Raw genomic sequence first — 20535 nt, 5'->3', positions numbered from 1 at the left:
AGTAGCCCCTAAATCTGACTTTTTTATCGTACCCAATATGTTGTACTGATCTTATTGTTCTCTGGACATTTGGTGACATCGTGATCCTAGATGGGCTGAATGAACTGTTCTTGTCATCATAGCATTCGTTGTTGAGAGCTCATGCGTGTTAATTGGTTTCAGAACCATATGAATGAAGGAGTACTGTGTGCATCGGCCATTTGGGAGACCTTTTGTGTTCTTGCCTTTTTATATAGATTTTACTTTATTTCTTTGTCCATTTGCACTGTCAAAGGAGAGGCATGCCGTAGATACCTCAGGGTTAGACGTGAGTAACCCCACCCACGTCACCCCTGGGGAGTCGCACAGTCGATCGACTCAGGAGGAAGAGGGCACCAGGACAGGAGATAAAGCTAGCGAGCCGTGGGAAAAGCGCTATGAGAAGATATGGGTGGAGATCGAGAAGAGGGAGGTGAAATCACAGTTCAAGAGCGTCGCGGCTGAGCTAAAGGAGAAGTTCGGAGAAACGCAGAAGGATGCCGGCGGGCCCACCCTTGACGCGGGCAGCGGAGAGGATGAGGATGAGCATGGGGAGGGAGATGCTCCGTTCAGGACAGCGGAGGAAGAGTCCAGTGAGGAAGAGGAGATAATTCGACCTGCTGCCAGAGCTAAGAGCTTAGTCCTGCTGCCCATTCCTGAACAGAGAGAATCAGGGCTGGAGGACTCAGCGACTGAGCCAGCAGAGAGCCCTCAGTCTGAGAGGAGAGCGCGGCGAAAGTCTGGCTCACCACAGGACCCTTGCAGTGCTGAGAGCAGCCAGCGGGGGGAGCCTGACCGCATTACAGAAAAGCAGGAGAACAAGCAATTTCCTGCTCTGCGCCTACCAGGAAGTGACCTCAAAGACAGTGACACTGACCTTGATGTTGACGCTGGGAACTGCGGCAAAAGGAAAAAAGAACTTGACTCTGAAGAAAGCTCCATTGGTGAACCCAAACTCAAACTCCACCCCAGCAAGGAGTCCAAACTGTGCGCATCTGCTCAAAGAACACACAACGAAACCGAAGCAGAGGCGGAGGATTCTGAACCAAGCCCATCCCCCTCCCTGCACACCAACCCCTCAGCCTCCCTGCGCTACTCTGACGAGGAGCTGGAGGAGGATCGGCACAGGTTCCAGCGCGAGGTAGGGAAGCTAAGGGTGGCCCTCCTGGATTTGGAGAAGGAGAAGGCGCAGCTGCGGAAAGAGGTAGAGGACTGTGAACCCCACTCCCATAGCTCTCCACTGCACTCCCATCCCATACTCCTGCTGTCTGTGAGAAAGGACCCAGTCATTGGCTGGAAACAAAGACCCACATTTCCACCTTCATTCTTTCTTTCTTACTCATCAAGAAGCTTTCACGTTGTCAGCGTCCACAGCTTCCCCTCACCTTCTTCCTGTGTGTGTTTTCTTGCTCCCATCTTCACCATCAGTTCGCACTGAAAAAGACTTTGCGGCGACTGCTTTACTTTCACTGGCCTCCAGGGGGCCAGTCTGTGGTTACATCTTGCGTTACTGTTACTGGTCTCTCTCACCACCTTCCTCGTCACTCTGTGGTCCCTCCCATCACCCTGTGATGTTCCTTGGACATCATGAGATTGCATGCTTAATTTAGCTTTTTAAAGAGAACAAGGTGCATTTTGTATCTGAGCCTTATTCATCTTTTGCTTGGTTTACCAAGCTAAAGATGTCTTGTGTTTGCCCTTCGTGTGTGTTTAAGCCTTCTTTTGTTTTAAAAGAAGAACGTTTCCAGAGTGTTGTTCTGTGTCATAATGCAAGATTTTTACGTGTGTGGGATTTGTGTTTTTTGGATCTGTGTGTTCTTTGCATGTTCCCTTGTACCAGTAGGATATCCATTTATCACAACTAAAACATTTTTTCCTGTTTAATTCAGTGCATATTGACTAATATATTCATAACATGGAAATGACAATCATAATAATCATATTAAATTTCATTTTTTAATGTGCTAACTACCTGATGGAGTTATCTTTTTCTAAATTCACATTTTCTGACTTTGTTTCAATCTGTTTGGCTTAAATAATTTTTCATTTTCTTGGTTTCAGTTTTTGGATAATATTTCATGAAGTTGGAGTATATTTAGCTACTGGCTCTGAAGCTTGTTGTATTGCCCTTTCCATATATTTCTAAAGTGAATAAAATTCCACACCTCTGTGTTGGTGAGCTCCTTGCAAACATTCCCTCTGTACTTTCAGGTTGGCACGGAAAAGAAAAGCATTATTTCCGAGGTGCAAAGACCAGGTGGATTGTGGGATGGTGAAGGCTCAAGCAGACAGTCTGTGCAGGAGTCACAGGTGGTGAAACCTCCTCAGACCAGCCGAAAACAGCAGCTGAGTGAGAAGGGAAATGGGGTCACTCCAAAGGACAAGACCAGGGAAGGTCTTCCACAAAGGGATTCGCCTAAAAGTCCAAAGAGGTACGTCAGATTTGTATCATGGCATTTCATCAGCCACGCTTTTGAGTTATCTACTCTCCTTTTACTCATCCCTTCACAAGCTGCACTACATACTGCTACGCAGTACTCTCAATCTTCCAGTAAGCATGGGAGTGGCCAGAGGTGTGTTACACAACGACTGGTCGTTCAGTGACAGGTGTGGGTGTGGCCACGCGTTGAGAAACGCCCAGAGGAAGCTGCACTTTTAATGTGAGCTCTGTGATCTTTCAGTGGCAGCACGGCCTCGAAGCAGGAAGGCGACGGTGTGAATACAGGCGAAAGGAACGCTCAGCGGCCCCCGCCCAGGCCCCGGCAAGCGGCCCACGCTAATGGAGACCCCCTCTCTGTGTTTGATGATAGTACTGTGAGCGAGACCTCGGAGGATGATGGAAGGTGTGTGCGCAGTGTGTCATACATATGTCTGCTACCTCAGCGATGTCAGCTGTTTTCTTTAATTATTATTTCCCCCACTTCTGCTGACTGTTCATTTGCTCTTATGTTGCATTTTGAGTTACGGTAAATGTGTACTGCATTATACCTTGACATGAATACAAATGATCTGTCTTTCCATTCTGCTGAAAGAATGCCCTTAGAGTGAGAAATTCTGAGAAAATGTGCCATTGTTATTTTTCTTTTGTAGGTCTGCAGCCGCAGGAAATCGTGGAAACAAGGTAAACCTCAAACGCCAGAAATCAAACTACGAAGTAGTAAAATCTGTCCTGCCACAGGCTGAAGCGGTGTGAGGCCCGGGTTTGCGTGTCATCAGGATAAACTGTGAGCCCAGGTTGTGTTATGCAAGATCAGATGTGTGTGTGACCTTGTTGGTATGCAGATAATATTGTCTGTGTGAGCCAGGTTGTGTATGCAGATCAGACTGTTGTGTGAGCTTGTTGCTATGCAAGATAATATTGTCTTGTGTGAGCCCAGGTTGTGTTATGCAAGATCAGACTGTGTTGTGTGAGCCTTGGTTGCGTTATGCAAGATAATATTGTCTTGTGTGAGCCCAGGTTGTGTTATGCAAGATCAGACCGTGTTGTATGAGCCCAGGTTGTGTTATGCTGTGAACCTTGCAGGAGGCCAGTGAGAGGGAGATGGCAGATGACTTGGATGAGCTCACTCAGTCCTCCGACACCCCCACCGAGGACGAGGTCTCCCCCACCTCAGGGTACCGCAACGCCTCCCTTCTCATCCAGCAGCTTGATTCCTCCTCAGTAGGTAAGTTGGCAGAACTGACTGTTAAACTTCCATTGTGCAGAGGAAGATCAGAACGTCCTTGTTTTGGGATGACAGACTGATTCCAGCAGCCGATTGGTCGGGTTAATCGTGTAGTAACTCTCTCTCCAGACTCTGTGAGCATGGTGAAGCTGCAGAACATGTTCCACGAGTATGAGCGGACCATCCAGCGAGAGAGGGGGCGCTATAGTCTGCTGGCAGACAAGGTGTCCCGGCTAGAGAAAGACCGGGCGGAGCTGCGGCGGGCCCTGGAGGAGACCCGGGAGGGCCGGTCCGTCCTGGAGCGCCGCCAGGTGGAGCTGGAGACTGACCTCAATAACCTCAAGTGAGATGCACTTTCACCTCGGAGTTAAATCTTAAGAGCGGTGTGACTTCAGTCTGCATCCCTCCACAAATGAAAGCTGTCCTAACATGTGGTGACATATAGCAAAAGGACAAGGTCTGGATGCAAAATAAGCCCTTTAATGGTGCAAAATAAAACTGACGCATTTCGACCCTACTGTGTCTTCATCAGAGTCATATGTGGTGACATATCTAAACGTGCTATGCGCACGAAATATGAGGTTTACTGGTAGACACGTGTGGGTTAGTGTGCCAGTCTCTCAGGTTTGCAGTGTTGTATGAAGGAGGGACCAGCTCTGATTCCTGGTGCTGAAATACAGTACCCACCTCCCTGCAGGTTTGCTCTGAAGCAGGAGCAGGAGAAGCACAGGAACGCGGCCATGCTGTACGACAAGAGCCGGGAGCAGCTCCGCAAGAAGGAGGAGCAGCAGCGGGCCGAGGCGGAGGAGCGGCAGAGGACGGAGCTGGCCATGAGGAACCTGGAGCTGGAGATGAGGGCGCTCGTCAACAACATGAAGCAGGTCCGCCGGCCCTCGGGCTCCCCGTTCGCCTTCACGCGTTCGCGATCGCAGTCACGCTGGCCTACGCTCACTTTAATGAGCAGGCACAGTGTTGCGTAGTGAGTAACGCCGCTGCGTGTCCATGTGACAGCTGGAGGAGGACCGCAACGAGGCCCAGCGGATGCTGAACCAGGAGCGGAGCGCCCGGGCGCTGCAGGAGGGCGTGCTCAGCTCCCACCTGCGCAAACAGAAGGAGATCGAGGAGGAGAACCGCCGGAACTTCAACAAAAGCAGCGAGGTAAACAGTCCCTGATAGTCCTATCGCTAGTCGTCTAACACTTTCCATGGTTCTACAGCCAATGATGTAACACTTTCCCTGCTTCTGCACCCCATGAGCTGCCACTCTCCCATTTTATACCGTCTATGAGCTTATGCTTTCCCTGCTCGTACAAACAATGAATTTACATTATCCCTGGTACATAAGCGAATTATCTTGCACTCTCGTCTGTTCTTACAGCCAACTACAGATATATAGTATTATGAATTCCCTTGTTCCATGTCCTAAACTCATATGGATATTGTTTAGTAAGCGAGAGGGCTGTAATCGAGACCATTTCAATGTCAAGTTAAAACGGAGTCATTGGTAAATCGGGTTGAGAATGAGGCTGGTTTGGTGTGAGTCTAGGTCAAGACCAAACCGATAACTGCTTATTGTTAACTGAGATGTTTATTCAAAATTGCCATTATACTGATTGCCCGCAGGGTAAGTGACAATATTTCATTGAACAGTGTAAATTACATTAATATTACGTGGAATTTTGAGATGCATGTGGAAACATCTTTGTAAGCTCTCTGTATTTCTATGGAAGACTCAGCAGTGCTGCAGTGCTGTTTCATGTGTCCCTGTGTGCGCTGTGCAGGCCATGTCCCAGCTGTCGGAGGCCAGCGACCGGGAGAAGGAGCTGATGCAGCAGAGCCGCGGCCTGCAGGAGGAGGTGACGTCGCTGCAGATGGAGCTGGAGCACGCGCGGTCCCACAGCCGCCAGGAGGAGGGCCGCCTCTCCGAGGAGAGCGAGGCCCTGCGGGAGCGGCTGGAGGACGTGCGGCGGGACCTGAAGCTGAGCGAGGAGGCGCTGGCGCAGACCGTCTTCCAGTGCAACAGCCAGCTGAGCGGCCTGAAGGCCGAGGCCTCGGTGGCCGCCGCCAAGCTGGAGCACGAGCGCCAGGCCCGCGAGAAGCTGGAGGCGGAGGCGGAGTCGGCGCGGGCGCGGCTGGCCTCCGCCCTCCAGGAGGTGGAGCGCAGCCAGGCGGGGCTGGCGGAGGCGGAGCGCGCCCTCCAGCGGGAGCGGGACGAGCGGCAGCGGGCGCGGGAGAAGCTGGACGCCGAGGCGGCCGCCCAGCGCGACGCCATCCACGGGCTCTCCCAGCGGCTGGGCAAGGCCGAGGCCAAGGCCAACGGCCTGGAGAACGAGTGCCACCGCTCGGCCCTGGCGCTCACCGAGAAGACCCTGCTGCTGGAGACGGCCGAGCGCGAGCGCGAGCAGGCCCTGGCCCGGCTGGCCGAGCGCGACGCCGCCCTGCTGGCCGAGCGGGAGCAGCGCAGCAAGGCGGCGGCCAGGCAGGAGGCGCTGCAGGAGCGGCTGGGCCAGGCGCAGAGCGAGAACATGCTCCTCCGCCAGCAGCTGGAGGAGGCGCACAGCCGGGGCGCGGTGAAGGAGCGCGCCGTGTCGGACGCGCAGGAGCGCTTCGGCGACATGCTGGCCAAGCTGCGCTCCGACAGCGAGGAGCGCGTGCACATGGTGGAGGAGCGGAGCCGGGAGCTGGCCGAGAAGAACACGGAGCTCCGCGAGCAGGTCCGCAAGCAGGAGCAGGAGAACGCCGAGAGAGAGGTAACGTTAGGGCCAGAGCGACCGCTAAACCCAGCTAACACAAAACATTCTCACAATGCTGCTGCAAAGTACTGGCAGGGTTATAACATTGACAAAACGTTCCACTAACATTGTGAGAACACTTTGTGTGAGCTGGGCTTGTACACAGGCACCAGTGAAGACTCAGTGGCCGTCTTTCATAAACGTCTCCATCTCAGAGCTCAGAGTTTAAAGTGTGTCACGACTCCAAAAGTTTCACAGCTTGACTCTTAATGACCCTCTGAATGGCTGGAATGGCCTTTACTGTGTGCAGTGTACATCGTGTTCTGTTCAGAGCTGTATAAATGGCTGCCCTGACCGGTCTTTTCGTTCTCTGGTGGAAGGCCAAGCTGAGGCAGCTGCAGCAGGAGCTGGCCGACTCGCTGAAGAAGCTGTCCATGTCCGAGGCCTCGCTGGAGGTGAACACCCGTTACCGTAGCGACCTGGAGGACGAGAAGCTGCGCCTGCAGAAGGAGATGGACAGGCTGAAGGGAAAGGTAGGTGGTGTGGTGCTCGCGGACGGACACCAGGGGGCAGGCCGTTTCTCAGGGTAGTGACGGTGCTTCTGTGACTCCAGCTGCAGGAGAGCGAGGAGCAGTTTGTCCAATCGGAGCGAAGGCTCCACAGCTTGAAGAGCACCCTGGACGACAAAGAGCGAGAGATCATCGCCTCGTCTCAGAAACTGCAGGAGGTCCTCTCAGCTTCCACGGCGGCAGAAAAGACAATCAAGCAGCTGGAGGAGGCGGTGCAGCGGTACATACACGCTTCAGATTACCACACGTCCTTTTACACTGACCTATCAGAAACACTCACTTAACTTACATCCTTTTACACTGACCAATCAGAAGCATTCACTTAACAATACATTCTGTTCTACTGAAATATCAAAACCACACATAAACAACCACTGCAACCTCAGAACCACACTCGTAATCACACATCCAGTTTAACTGAGCCATCAAAACTACAAGTAATGTTGGTCTGGGCCTACAGGTTGGCTTTACTTGAGCTGTGCTGGATGTATTTCTGTAAGGTCTGTGACTCCTGATTCCTCCTCGTGTCTGTCTCTGCAGTTTGGAGATTGAGAACGCCCGGCTAGAGGCCGCCGCCAAGCAGCAAACCAACAGAATCGAGGTGCTGCAGAAGGGAGTCCAGGAGGCCGCACTGGTGAGCTTCTCTCCTTACCAACCACCTGCCCATCATTCCACAGCCACAGTGGCTGAAAGCCAGAATTCAGTATGTCATTTGACCCACTAATCACTGCCGATTTCTGTGCCAACGTAATGGCAGTGCTGTATCAGCAGGGTGTAAATGTGTTCAAATCAGCGTAAGCCGTGTGAAGTAGAGTGCTCATTAACTCTGACAATTTGGAAGATAACGCCTTCACCGCGTAACTGCTTTCCCCACATAGAACTCTGCAGTTTTCAAGTGAGACCTCTTGTTTGATTGACGTTAACGTAAATGAGAATTTAATCTTTTTGCAGCCATCAGATTCATCACCTGGCGGAATGGTTGGTATTTACGATGTCGATGTGATGCTAGCGGTTCTTTTAGTCATCTTTTTTCTGAAACTTCCTGAAAATAGCATTGGGTATTTATGTTTGTGGTGGATTGTTCTGCTAATAAATGAAAAGGAGTAATCCTTAAACTGTCGGGTGGTGAAATGCTATACTGTATTAATTCCACATTTCAAAGACATTATTTGAAAAGATGTAAGTAATTCAGATGTCTTTTGAATTTGGAATTTTGTTTTAATTCTTTTGGTGGTGGTTTATTCAAATTTAGCTGTTGGTTTCTTTAAATTCTTCCTTTTTCCACGACTTTTAATCCCCATTTTCTGTGGGACTTTAACATCTATGCTTCAGACCAGATTAATGAGATTTAGAGCTGCATGAAGTGTGTTCTGTAGATTTCAACGTTTACTATCTATCTTTCTTTACTATCCTGTGTAATTTCTGACTAATGTTAAGCCTTCTGCGTCTGTGGTTTGACAGCTATTATGTATGCATTTCCACAGGTGAGGAACCGTTTGGAGGGTTTGGTCACAGACCTACAAGGAGCAAAGATTAATTTGGAAGATCAGCTCAGTCGAGAGGTTTGTCACTGACATTATTTTTCAGTATTGACCCGCCATGTGGGCAGTGTTGAGAATGGTGTCCTGTTTATATCCCAGGTCCAGAAGCAGAGTGTGCTATCCCACAATGCACAGGGCTCGCACCAGTTGTGGGAGGAGGAGCTGAAGAGCCGCTCCAGGCTGGGCCTTCGATTGGCTGAGCTAGAGAAGGAGAAAGAAGATCTCTCAACTCAGGTTAGCACGGCCTCTTGTACCTGTCACTCTCAGCCAAAGGTTATCGCTATATCAAACACATCAAACATGGAATATATATTCTGTCGTAGATGGATATTGAGCGAAAGAAGGTGAAGAAGATCGCAGAGCAGAAAAAGTCTGTAGACGTCAGACTGGAGCAGGAGATGAAGCGAAACACAGACCTGCAGAAAGAAATGTACAGGTGACATTCCCCCTCCAACCTGTTGATATATGCTATGCAAGCTATATATCACCACACATTGGTTGGAAGTTATTTAGCCTTGCGTCGGAGTGATACAAATTAAAATATTTAGGTGTTTGCACCTCTTAGTGTACGTACCTAAATATTGTGCTTGTAGCTCCCCAGCTACAAATTTTGTGTTTGTAGCTCCCCAGATGTGGATCATTAGTCCTGCGTGATGGCACTGACGTTTTTCCAGTTGTGGTGTGACGTTAGCTGAAGGTGTCTGTGATGTTATGTGAAGGTTGAGGACTCTGGTGAAAACTGCCAAAAAGAAGCTACGGGAGCAGGACTCGGGGGACGTGGCCTCCCCCCTCAGCAGCCTCCGAGGGGAGATGGGCCACAGACAGATGGACGCGGACGCCGCCGTCGGCAGGATGAAGGCACGGGTTGGCGCGGCATCTCGTTGGAACAATGAATTTAACCTGGTCTTAATTTGTTGGCTTTCTTGCGGAACATTTTTTAACATCTTTGACTACTGATCTTGTTATTTTGTGTTATTTAGTAATACAGGAAAAGGTCTGATTAGTCAGATTTTTCGCAGCTGATTTAAAAAAAAAATTTTTTAATTTGTGAACAATTCATGAAGAATATTGTGCTTAAAGAACGGGTTTGCCAGTATCTAGAGGCGTTTCTTGTTTTTGGTTTGTGATTAGTGCAGGCATATTTATCAGTGTATGGCCATTTGTCTTCTGAGTTTGACTGTAGCTGTGCAACTCGCAGGTGGACGAGCTCTCGCTGCAGCTGGAGAAGGAGGCTCTGAAATGCAGCCGGCTGGAGGCCGTCAACGGCGAGCTGAAGGAGCAGCTCTCCTCCCTCAGGAGCCTGAGCAAGAGCCACGAGAGGCTGGAGAGGAGCAAGAGGCAGCTGGAGGAGGAGGTGTCGGGCCTGCGGAGGCAGATGGAGACCAGCATGATGGACCAGAGCCAGGCTGAGCAGTACCGCCGTGAAACCGAGGAGCGGGCCCGGCAGGAGATCAGACACAAGCTGGAGGAGGTCAACCTCTTCCTGCAGGTGAAACCAACACAGCAGCTTCAATACAGGAGTCACTTACTTTCGTTACATGATTGTATTGCATTCCTACTGAAATGAACACGTTTTTCTGTTGTATCCAATTCTTTGTCCGCTTTGGATAATGGCCTTTGTCCATGTCTCAGACACAGGCAGCCTCTCAGGAGGCTCTGGAGCAGATCAAAGCAGCCAATGAGGCGAGCCTCCGCAGCCAGCTGGAGCAGCGAGTCCGGGACCTGGACAGTGAGCTGAGCCGGCTAAGGACCAGCCAGCAGGACAGCCTCTCCCAGAGGGACTCCACCAAGACCGAGCTGGAGCGCTACCGCGAGCTCTACGCCGAGGAGCTTCGGCTCCGCAAGTCCCTGGGTGCCAAACTGGAGAGGTCAGGATGGGCTTTAAGGCCGGGAGTCCAGCTGTTTGATCCCTGCCTGTGTTTTTCACGTTAGTGATACATGAAATAATGCTACACGTTCATTGGTTGGGCTTGTGGGCTCACGTGTTCACCCGGTCTGGGCAGGTCTAACGAGAGGCTAGCGGAGGCTAACGGCAGGCTGTTGAGCGAGCGCCAGCGCAGCAAGTCCCTCATCACCAGCGGTATCGTCAACGGCGGCCTGGCAGGGCCCTCCCTGGACATGGGCCCGCTGGGCTCTGTGGGGGCCTACGGAGCAACGCTGGGGCCCCTCAACAGGAGCCTGAGCCTGGGGGGCAGTTTCCTCAGCCCAGTGGGGGAAGGACACAACAGCAGGGTGGAGGCCTACCTGGCCAAGGTGAGCCCCGTTCAAATAGAATTTGACGGCACTGTGGTGTATGGGATCTGTGCTGTCCCAGGACAGGGCTATGAAAAACGAGTGAACTTGTTTTCCCATTTCATAGAATTGTGTTATTTTCAAGCTAATGGATGATTAGACACTATGCTCACAATTCACTGCAGGGATAGATGATACATTTCATTGAAGGTAGAACTTACCTCATATAATTCCAAATTATCACCTATAAAGCACTGAAGTGCGTTTATATGAAAATATATAGCCTATGCATACACAAAAAGAGAGTAGATGCATTTGTCTTGCTTTTTTGGTGTTCAAGCTAAAACTAAAACCACTAAGTAGGAAATATTTCTGATGTGCACTACCTAATTTGCAACTTAAAAGCAAAATTTATATAGACTAAAACAAATTGTGAACAAAAAAATAAAAGAAATTACTTTTGCTTTGTTTCAAATGAGAAACTTGTTAAGAGGCTAAAGTGGCTTTTAGCTGCCATATCCTGCATTTTCTGTTTTCTGTTGTTAGTCTACTGAAACCCTTACCCACACGCAACACGTTTTCAGCTTGTTAGGTATTCAGTCCCTATATATAATACCGCATATCACCTCCGTAAAATGAGCTAATTAACACATACAAGTACGCAATCTGCGGTTGTACTGCAGTTTATTTCAGGCAGTGTTCCACGTGTCTGATTTTTAGAGTGTTAGTTCTAAATGTGTTCTAGTTTTTAGAGCCATTAAGTCGCCCCCCCCCCCCCCCCCTCTGCTTCCTGCTGCTTTCTTTCTACACTCTTTTAACTCCCTCTAAGCTTCCAGTAGTATAATTTTGCACTAAATGTCTTCTGTTTCTTACTCTCCTTCAGCTCCTAGCTCAAAAGTCTGTCTCTCACCTTTCTTCACTTCAGCCAGACACATGACAAGGTGTGTAGTGGTGTGCGATGGAGTGGCTTCCTCTCCTTTACCCTCACCTCTTGCAGTGACTGATACTTGCTGAACCGCACGCATTGAGCAAGATGACACATCCCAGCTTTCCCTTGTTTCTGTCTTTGAGCAACTGCTTCAGGACCTGGGGCTCCTTTGTTTCGCTTTTGTAATGCTACAGGCTGTGTAGACACTCGTTACTGGGGGGAAAAGTAATGGCCATTCACTGGAAGAGAAAGATGGAGGCCTGGAGGCTTTATTCAGTGTTTCTCATGTATTTTCTCTGATGGCTGAGCACCTAGGGTCACTGTAATAGTGAGTGATTGAACACCACAATGGGCCTAGAGTGATGGTGTGAGGTAGCAAACATAGCTGAGAGCTGTCGTTTAAAATCCCATTTGGGACTCTCCAGTTGTACCCTCAGTAACCCAGGTACATCACCTGAAATGCTCTTGCAAATATCCAGCTTTATTTATTGACTGGCTAATTTAAGAGGTTCATAAAGTATCCTGAATAACAGTGTCTAGTCTAATAAGAAAATGAAGACCTCCACTTGTGTGTGAATTCCTCTGGCCTGTGCTGTTAATATGTGCCTTTGTGCTATACTGTACCCTTTTATGTTTGTCAGTCTTTAACTGCAAATCCATCCACCACTGAAAAATATTTACTTTTTCAAGTATAGAATTATATTCCTATTATTACTGTTCTTGTTGTTTTGATGAAAGCAGTCAAATGCCTTCATCATACTAACAGTTATTATTCAGTTTACCCATAATGAACAAGACATTTTAAGGCAGTTACACAATGTCCCCACAATATCCGCTTTCTGTTTCTGTGCATGTGAGTGGCAAATTCCCATTGAGAATACATCAGTGTTAGCCGTCTAATGTAAACAAAAGACTGCTGTGTTTGTGGGATGAAAGGAATGTTTACATTAGCATATGTGCTAAAGTGCACTGTGTGCTGTGTCCTCACATGCACGTGTGACCTCTTAAACCCTGCAGTGTTGTGTCTGTTGCAGGTCTTTAAATATTTGCAGGAGAAGGTCCTAAGCAATTTTCCCTTTATTATTACTCTTTTTTCCTGCAACCTTGAGTGATCCCTACTGTGTGCTGAACTGGGAATGGAAGAGCACTGCTTTGAGTCGTTATGAATGTATATGTTGTGAATATTTAATGTGTATATATACGTCACTTTAATAGACTAAACTGGACTGAATTGTATAAACAGTTCTTAAAGTGAAGGGATGTTCTGCTAACTGTAAATGTAAAATGCCATACTTGTTGAATTCCAGATTTCAGGTTATTGCAAATAAGCTTGAAGTCCAGAAATGAATGCGTGCAAAACCTACATTCTTAGAAGCAACTGAAACCTGTCTGTAAATCCAGGGGTTATCAGAGTGTAATTACACTGCTCATGGCGACATGCTGTGCTCTCTCCACCCCAGATGCAAAGTGAATTGGAGAAGAACATATCAAAGGAACTGGACCATGGTGAGTGTGCTTCTGCTCCTTTGTGTTTTTGCATTCCTGCCTGATCTCAGCACAGCGTCTGATGGCTTTCTTCTCTTAGCCGCGGCGGAGCTGGAGGGGGGGTCGGCACGCCTGTCCCCTGTGGGCTCAGCGGCTGGGTCGCAGAAGACCCTGAACGTGGACCAGGACCCGGTGACGCGTGCCACTCAGCAGTACCTAGAAGTCTTAAAGAAAAACTACATGATTTGACACTACAGCCACCCTCTCCCATCCTGTTTACATCCACCCAAATGGGGACGGCAGGTATTCCATCTGCCATGTTTTCCCCTTGTACCACATAACGGCCATCACCCGCTCCCTTTTCATTTCTAGAGGTGGCATATGAGAATGATGCACGCTGCACTTACTTGCTCAGGAGCAAACCACGTCCATTTTAATGTTGTTGAAGCCATATTTTTGCATTTGTGATTAATGTGGTTCTATGGAGTACCACACTTTCAGAATAATACTTTTTAAACTTTCCTTGAAAACATTACATTTATTTCTGCAGTGTATATATAGTTTAGTCACATTTAGTGTGAGGTCAAGTTTTGTCCTTAACTTTGAATTTAAAAAAAGAATTAAGTGTGACTGTTCTTGTTACTTATGAAAGTGGGATTCAGTAGTATCCAAAAATTTTAAACTATTGAAAAACAAATTGCTTAAATTTGCCACCTGGAGTTATGGCGTTTAAAGAGGTTCAATTAGGCTTGTCCTCAAATCTGTGGTAGTTTGTGTCTGAAATGCTTTTCTTTGCTCCAAGAGTATTATAATGTATCTTGAATTTTATTGCCAAGTCGGCAGTTTTTATGTTACATTTGGTACATGCCATGAAATGGTGCAATATGTTTTTGTCATGTTTTGTAATGACTATTCATATGAGACGCCTGTTTTTTTTATTTTTAAAAAAAACATAAGATTTACTTGAATGAGACAAACTTAAATGATTGTCTGTGTATTTATCCAGGGTATAGATATTGTAATATGTTTTGTTCATTATATTTAAGGTAGCCATTTTAAAACTAATCTCAAAGAAAGAAACACAGCTAAGACCCAATGGGGTTCTTCCCATTAAGTTTATACAAGTTGCCAGGATAAAATGTGCATCTTTGCAGCACCTAAAACATGTAGTGAGCTCCATAATGTTTGGGACAAAGTTGGGTGAAATGTACATTCTCAGCTTTTAGGGTATTTTTGTATACCCTTTGGTTTTACCGTGTGGAAATTTTAGAACTTTTTATACATAGCCCCCCTATTTCAGGGCACCACAATTTCTGGGACATATTAATGATATGTAAATGAAAATAGTCATAGGTTAGTACTTTGTCGCGTATCCTTTGCTTGCAAAGACTGGTTTAAGTCTGTGACCCAGAGACATCCCCAGCTGCTGAGTATCTTCTCTGGTGATGCTCCGCCAGGCCTGCACTACAATAATCTTCAGCTCCTGCTTGTTTTGGGGGCTAACTGTCTTAAGTTTTCTCTTCAGCATATGAAACATATGTTCAATTGAATTCCGATTGGGTGAATTTTCCAGTTTTTGGCTTTGTTGCTTTAGCAGTATGTTTGAGATCAGTTTCTTGCTGTAGGATAAAGTGCCGTCCAATGGGTTTGGAGGCATTTGGTTTAACTTCAGCTGGTAAGATGTTTCTGTACACTTCAGAATTAATTCTCCTGCTGCTACCTGCAGTTGCATCAGTGAAGACAAATGAGCCAGTAACTGTGGCAGCCGTCCATGCACAAACCATAATGCTCCCACTACATTTCACAGATGCGGTTTGGTGCTTTGGATCTTCGGCTGTTCCTTTTGTCCGCAAGGCCTTTTTCCAGAACTCTGCTGGCTCTTTTAGGTACTTTTTAGCTAACTTTGACCTAGCGAATCTGTTTTTGCAGATAAATACTGGTTAGTGTAGTTGAAGTTTGCATCTTGCAGTGTAGCCCCTGTAGTTCTGTTCCTGACATGTTCTGGGGACAATGTTTCTGAATTGTCAGACAGCTTTTTGGGGCTTTTGCTTCATTATGGTGAGGCTTTTTCGGTCATGAACTGTGGAGGTCTTCCTTGGCCTACCAGGCCCATTTTGATTACTGAACTCACCAGTGCTCTATCTTCTTAATGATGTTCCGAACAGTTGATTTTGGTAACACTAAGGTCTGTCAAATGTCTCTGACTTTTTTTCCCCCTCACCCTCATAAAGGCTTCCTTGACCTTCATTGGCACAACTCTGGTCCTCGTTGACAAATGCAAATGACTCAAAACGCAATCAAAAGCCTAGAATCAAGACTAGATACTGGAAGCTCTCTTATACCTGCACAAAGGAAGAAATTGAACACACCTAATCAGGAACACCTGTGAAACCATTTACACCTGTGGCTTAAAATATGGGGACTATATATAAAACGCTGTAATTTCTACATGGTGAAACCAAAATGTATAAAAGTACCCTTTTTTGAAAAAAAAAGCTGTGTGCACTCAAACCACATTTGAATTGTTTGATTACAAATCATTACAAATCTAAAATTGTGGAATACAGAGCGTTAAGAAATTATGTCTTTGTCCCGAACGTCAAGCTCACTGCATACGTGTGTGCATTTTCAGGGTTTTATCATTGAAGAAACTGTTGGGTTTGGGAATGGACACAGGTCTGTAATGTGATGGTGCGATTGTACAGTCTGGTGAAAAGACCACACCCTGGTAATAACCCAAGAGCTGATAAGTCTCTCACAGAGCCACTGTAAACTTGACATGTCTCATTGCTGCACTGGGGCAAAGCCTAATTGTAAATGGTCAGCTGTTTCTCCATACATATCTTTGTATTTTTCGATTAAAAAGGTTAAATAAATAAACTGAGTCAGTGCAAATTTGTCCAGAGATTTTTACATGCATTGAATATCGTTTTTATTTCAATATAATTTAAAATTGTAAAAACTTCAAAATATGAAATACTCAGCCAGTTGTTGCAGTAGGTAATTGTGTTACAAATAACTGTCTAGATTTTTCCATCCACACATTATCTATCCCATTTATCCCAGCATGCATTGGGCAATTTAGTCTCCAATTAGCCTACCTGCATGTTTTTAGACTGTACCCAGGGGAAACACACACAGACAAAGGGATAACATGCAAACCCCACACAGAAAGGCCCAGGCCACCCGGTCTAGGTTTTTATAGTGAGGAAAAGATTTATAGATCTCATTAGCTGAATCTATTTGTAAAAGGGTATTTCAAAGACAAAGCCCTGATCCAGGACTTTACCTTTGGCAGTTGCCCAGCTCAGGATAATATAAGTAATATGGTAAAAATGAGGCAACATTGCAGGGTAAATTCCTGTTCCCAGCACTTCCCCTTGTGTATGGGTATGTTCATAGATGGAACTAGATCCAACACACCATAAACAGGTTGCACTGATGTACAGTTAAGATTCCCTCTGAAGTTTTACACCAACTTATTAGTTTTAAGTTACTTACACCTCAGGAACTGAATAGTCATAAGAATCGTAAAACCCTAAATAATTAATTTCATTTTTTTTATTTAAACATGACAAGTAATATTAGAATACCAAACAAGTGTCCTACTGACATCCAAGGATTTTTTTTATTTTTTTTTTTACAAAATGGTATATCAAAGTGATATCATAACCTGATGATTATAACAATATTTTACAGCATATAATAGAACGTAATACATTTAATTAAATCGAAATAAGACTAACCCCTCAAAGCAATACAGAATTCCTAACAGGTGAAGTCCTTGAAGATTACAGAACATTCCTAAAACTAAACTGGAGATTCCAGGCGTTTCACACCACGGTTCTTGGAGTGGTGTGATGTTCCTGAGGCTTCACGCGGCTGTCGGTTGTGTGAGGTTCCAGAATTTTCACGCTGCTGTGAGTGGTGCGGGGTAAAGGTTCCTGGAGCATCGCGCGACCGCACTGCTGAGAGGTTTCAAGAACTCAACGCGATTGTCAGTGCACAACAGAGTTCAGGGGTTCCGCCCGAATGTTTCCCAAATCCAAAGCTGAATCCGTCTCTTCGTCAATTTCTCCAATAACAGCTCTGAAACATTCAGAAGAGAAAATTCTAGTAAAGGATAACCGCTGTAGTAATTATTTTACAAGAGCGACATAGAGTAGTTAAACTATTAATCTATTTAGGAGAAATTATCTGCATTCTATTACTAGACTGTACCAATTTTCCCTCATAAGTCATGGAGGGTTGCATACTATACGGTGTAACATTGTTTCAGCCAAATTAAAAGCCAGTTAAAATGAAATAAAATTGTGACATTACAACAGAAAACTACTAAACTTAAGACACGTACACGTTGTCTCCTCTGACGATATACAGCCCCAGAACGACCTGCTCCACTCCCTGTGTGGAGCTGAACACTCTCTCGTGGCTTTCGTCGAGAATCAGGTTGATGGTCTGGTCAAATCCTTTCAACGTGCCCTAAAAAGTATGGTATCGGGTCAAAGCTGACATTACATTACATTATAGGCATATAGCAGACGCTCTTATCCAGAGCGACATACAACAAGTGCATTGGTTTCATGATATAGAGCCGCAAAAGGAACACTAGAGTACAGATTATTTTAAATATAAATATGGACTAAAACAATCTAAAAACTTACCACAATCATTCTTCCATCCGAAGTTATAATTGCAACTGTGCCTAAAATGTAATCGTTAAGTTAAATAGTAAACAAGGCAAACTTTAGTTAATGACAACGCGTCCATACAAACAGCAAGCATAACATTGTTAGCGAAAAATACGTTTTGAACAATGGCTGAATGCTAGATACTCAAAAGCTAAATGACAGCTAGGCTTAATTTGGTGCTACATGTTTTATTCGTATTAAGCCAGTTAATACCCCAAGATCGTTGATGAGCTCGGCATCAACAGTTTATCGTTTTCATTACTGTAAGTTACAAGCTCGGGAACGTTAGCTAGTTAGCTCCACTTGTAAGTTAGACTAGGGCACTGAACTAGATAGCTAACGTACAACGCTAAGTTGCAAAGTAGCTAAGCGCTTTAAAGTGTCTTCCGTTGAAATGTCGTAGTCATCTCACTCCTGCATTCATGAACGTTTTAAAAATGAGTTAATTAGCTATCCACGTGTTAGCTGCACCTACATGTTATTAGCTAGTAGCTCGACAGAAATGGGGGAAATTGAACTCGTCGGTGAAGGCCACACACTTTCACCCTATTCCAGGATTCCCGACACACACATTACAAGTTCCACAAGACCATACAGAAAAGGATACGATTGATGTAACTTTCGAGTGCAGTAGACATTTCTCTGACAAAGGCGTTCTGCTCCAAATGAACGGATTTTTTCGCAGTACGGAAGACGCGCTTCTCACGTCGTAAACAAAAAACAGATATGTTGAACCGGAACTATTGCTTGAATGGGCGGTGGTGGGGTCACTTCATTATGGGCGGGATTCTGGTTGTGGCGTCATGCTCTCTGTTCTTGTAGTTCCGGTCTTTGGTTGTGCGGTAGTATTTTTTACAGTCTCTGGGTAGTAGTAGTAGTATTTTTTACAGTCTCTGGGTAGTAGTAGCATTGAACTTACACCACTGATGCAGTCTAGTTCTCTGCTGTGCACCAAAACGCTAGCATTGCCTTTGCAAGGAATACGTGTAAAGAGAAGTGCAAATATAATTACATATATTTTATCAAGGTGCTAACTTGTTCAGCCTATATATGAAGCAAATGTTTTGTAACTGTTCTGTTGAAATGAAATTGGCATTTGTCCCTTTAGTAGACTGCAGTACAGTATAGGTACAGTGAGGTGTTTAATGCAGTCTCGTAAAGTCAATTAAAACATAATATCTCGATAATCTTTAAACATTTTCAGCATATTTATAGATATTTCATGGAAATAGATACCTGTAATTCTAAATAATGCAGTGTCAGTTGCTTAACCATGTGCTCCATGTGAATCATTCATCTGTCTCCATCAGCAAATGCTTTTTACTGCTTCAAGAATCCTAAGAAGAGAGAACAGCAATGTATAAAACAATAAATTAGAAAGCAATGTATAAAGGGTGTTAATAAAAATTCTAGACAGTTCTCCAGTTAGAGCATACATTCTACACAGCCATGCATATGCCTTGCATTTAAATCCATCTGCAGAAAATATTTTTTTTTGCTTTCTTCACTCTTGTATATCCTGTGTGTGGTATATTTATAACTATACTGATTGTCCAGATTTGGTGATGTATCCATGGCTGCATAATGTTTGTTTGAAATTAGTTAATTGCTATTGTAATGAGTAACACTTCACAATAGCTAGCCTACAACATATAACAGCTTGTTTTAGTCTATGATATCCTCATGTATGATTCATCACCTTTTAACATGAGACATGCAGTACATCATATTCAGAAAAAACGTGTTTCTCTTTCTGTATGAATTGCTGTTTGCCAGTAGCAGAGCAGGTGCAGAGGACCAATTCATTGTCATGCGACAAGGTGTACATGAAGTTATCTCAGAGATCCTTTGGGAACAACATCAGAACCACCCTGTGGAACACAAACTGGCATCCATTTTATCATCCCCAATAAATTAGTGTCCCATAAGTCAGAACTGCACAGAGAAAATACATAAGTCATTTACTTCAACAAACTACCACTGCAAGTTTTAAGGACAAATGATAAGTACACCTGCTAGATTTCCCGATGGAAGACCCCAACGAATAACAACTCAACACTTTGGAATGATGAATTTTGGGTCATGTAAATCTCCAATGAGAAGCAACCAACATACAAGCAATTCACAAAGTGACCACTAGGCGTCGTTATACTGATGCTGAGACTCTGGAGCTGTCAGATTCAATGTCATTATTTAAGTAAAATCATCAGCAAATTTAAGCTGCTTAGTTTAATCATTTATTTTTTTGTATTGTTTGTGACATTCATATCTACATGAAGCCTGTTCCTTAGTTGTATTCTGGTGCCTGGCTGCAATGTATCAATTGCACTTAGTGGAAGAGGAAAAGGGGTGCTGAAGCATCTGCCTTACAGAAAATCCTCCGCACGCACACACACACACATATATGCACACACATACATACACACCATTTTGGCATTTCTTTCAAAATGCCATGGTGCAGTATGTCAGTATTCCGGGCATGTGCAACCTCCACAAGTCTCTCCTGAGCAATGGCAGTGCTGACAGCAGTAAAAATAGTGGGAAGGAAGAGTCTACAATCAATCAGCTGGTATTCGAAACAGAGCAGGACATCACAGCATGTGTAAGAACTTGTCTTCCAAACTGACATATACAACTTTATAATAAATCCTGCTATTACTATGATTTGGACGGGG

At 45.5% G+C, this 20535-nt stretch overlaps 2 protein-coding genes across 11 annotated transcripts in view; one reads left to right on the top strand and one right to left on the bottom strand.

The window, feature by feature from the left end:
- The window catches only part of si:ch211-272n13.3 (ankyrin repeat domain-containing protein 26), a 30410-nt gene extending 14346 nt beyond the window's left edge, over nucleotides 1-16064 (top strand). For 5 of the 10 annotated variants that reach the window (XM_064343059.1, XM_064343062.1, XM_064343064.1 and 2 more), the window contains 22 exons: nucleotides 275-1222; nucleotides 2230-2450; nucleotides 2700-2861; nucleotides 3109-3139; nucleotides 3542-3683; nucleotides 3813-4026; nucleotides 4381-4564; nucleotides 4695-4841; nucleotides 5464-6432; nucleotides 6795-6947; nucleotides 7028-7203; nucleotides 7524-7617; nucleotides 7935-7961; nucleotides 8468-8545; nucleotides 8624-8758; nucleotides 8848-8960; nucleotides 9244-9382; nucleotides 9723-10013; nucleotides 10157-10392; nucleotides 10528-10777; nucleotides 13145-13190; nucleotides 13270-16064. In XM_064343059.1, the coding sequence (XP_064199129.1) occupies nucleotides 275-1222; nucleotides 2230-2450; nucleotides 2700-2861; nucleotides 3109-3139; nucleotides 3542-3683; nucleotides 3813-4026; nucleotides 4381-4564; nucleotides 4695-4841; nucleotides 5464-6432; nucleotides 6795-6947; nucleotides 7028-7203; nucleotides 7524-7617; nucleotides 7935-7961; nucleotides 8468-8545; nucleotides 8624-8758; nucleotides 8848-8960; nucleotides 9244-9382; nucleotides 9723-10013; nucleotides 10157-10392; nucleotides 10528-10777; nucleotides 13145-13190; nucleotides 13270-13418 (4905 nt within the window). In that variant the 3' untranslated portion in view covers nucleotides 13419-16064. Of the gene's footprint in view, nucleotides 1-274; nucleotides 1223-2229; nucleotides 2451-2699; nucleotides 2862-3108; nucleotides 3140-3541; nucleotides 3684-3812; nucleotides 4027-4380; nucleotides 4565-4694; nucleotides 4842-5463; nucleotides 6433-6794; nucleotides 6948-7027; nucleotides 7204-7523; nucleotides 7618-7934; nucleotides 7962-8467; nucleotides 8546-8623; nucleotides 8759-8847; nucleotides 8961-9243; nucleotides 9383-9722; nucleotides 10014-10156; nucleotides 10393-10527; nucleotides 10778-11639; nucleotides 11698-13144; nucleotides 13191-13269 lie in introns of all 10 variants that reach the window. The other 5 variants (XR_010331207.1, XM_064343060.1, XM_064343063.1 and 2 more) reach the window with 5 other exon arrangements.
- A 651-nt stretch (nucleotides 16065-16715) lies between these two features.
- lsm8 (LSM8 homolog, U6 small nuclear RNA associated) lies at nucleotides 16716-18623 on the bottom strand. The gene is made up of 4 exons (XM_064343072.1): nucleotides 18468-18623; nucleotides 17834-17874; nucleotides 17524-17651; nucleotides 16716-17258 (listed from the first exon to the last, which is right to left on the bottom strand). The coding sequence occupies exons 1-4, from the start codon at nucleotides 18496-18498 to the stop codon at nucleotides 17168-17170; spliced, it is 291 nt and encodes a 96-aa protein (XP_064199142.1). The 5' UTR covers nucleotides 18499-18623; the 3' UTR covers nucleotides 16716-17167.
- Nucleotides 18624-20535: the final 1912 nt, after the last annotated feature.

The sequence above is a fragment of the Anguilla rostrata genome, chromosome 7 (assembly GCF_018555375.3).
Source record: "Anguilla rostrata isolate EN2019 chromosome 7, ASM1855537v3, whole genome shotgun sequence".
NCBI lineage: Eukaryota > Metazoa > Chordata > Actinopteri > Anguilliformes > Anguillidae > Anguilla > Anguilla rostrata.
Note: the sequence above shows the minus strand (reverse complement) of the source record. Positions and strands in the feature narration are given on the sequence as shown.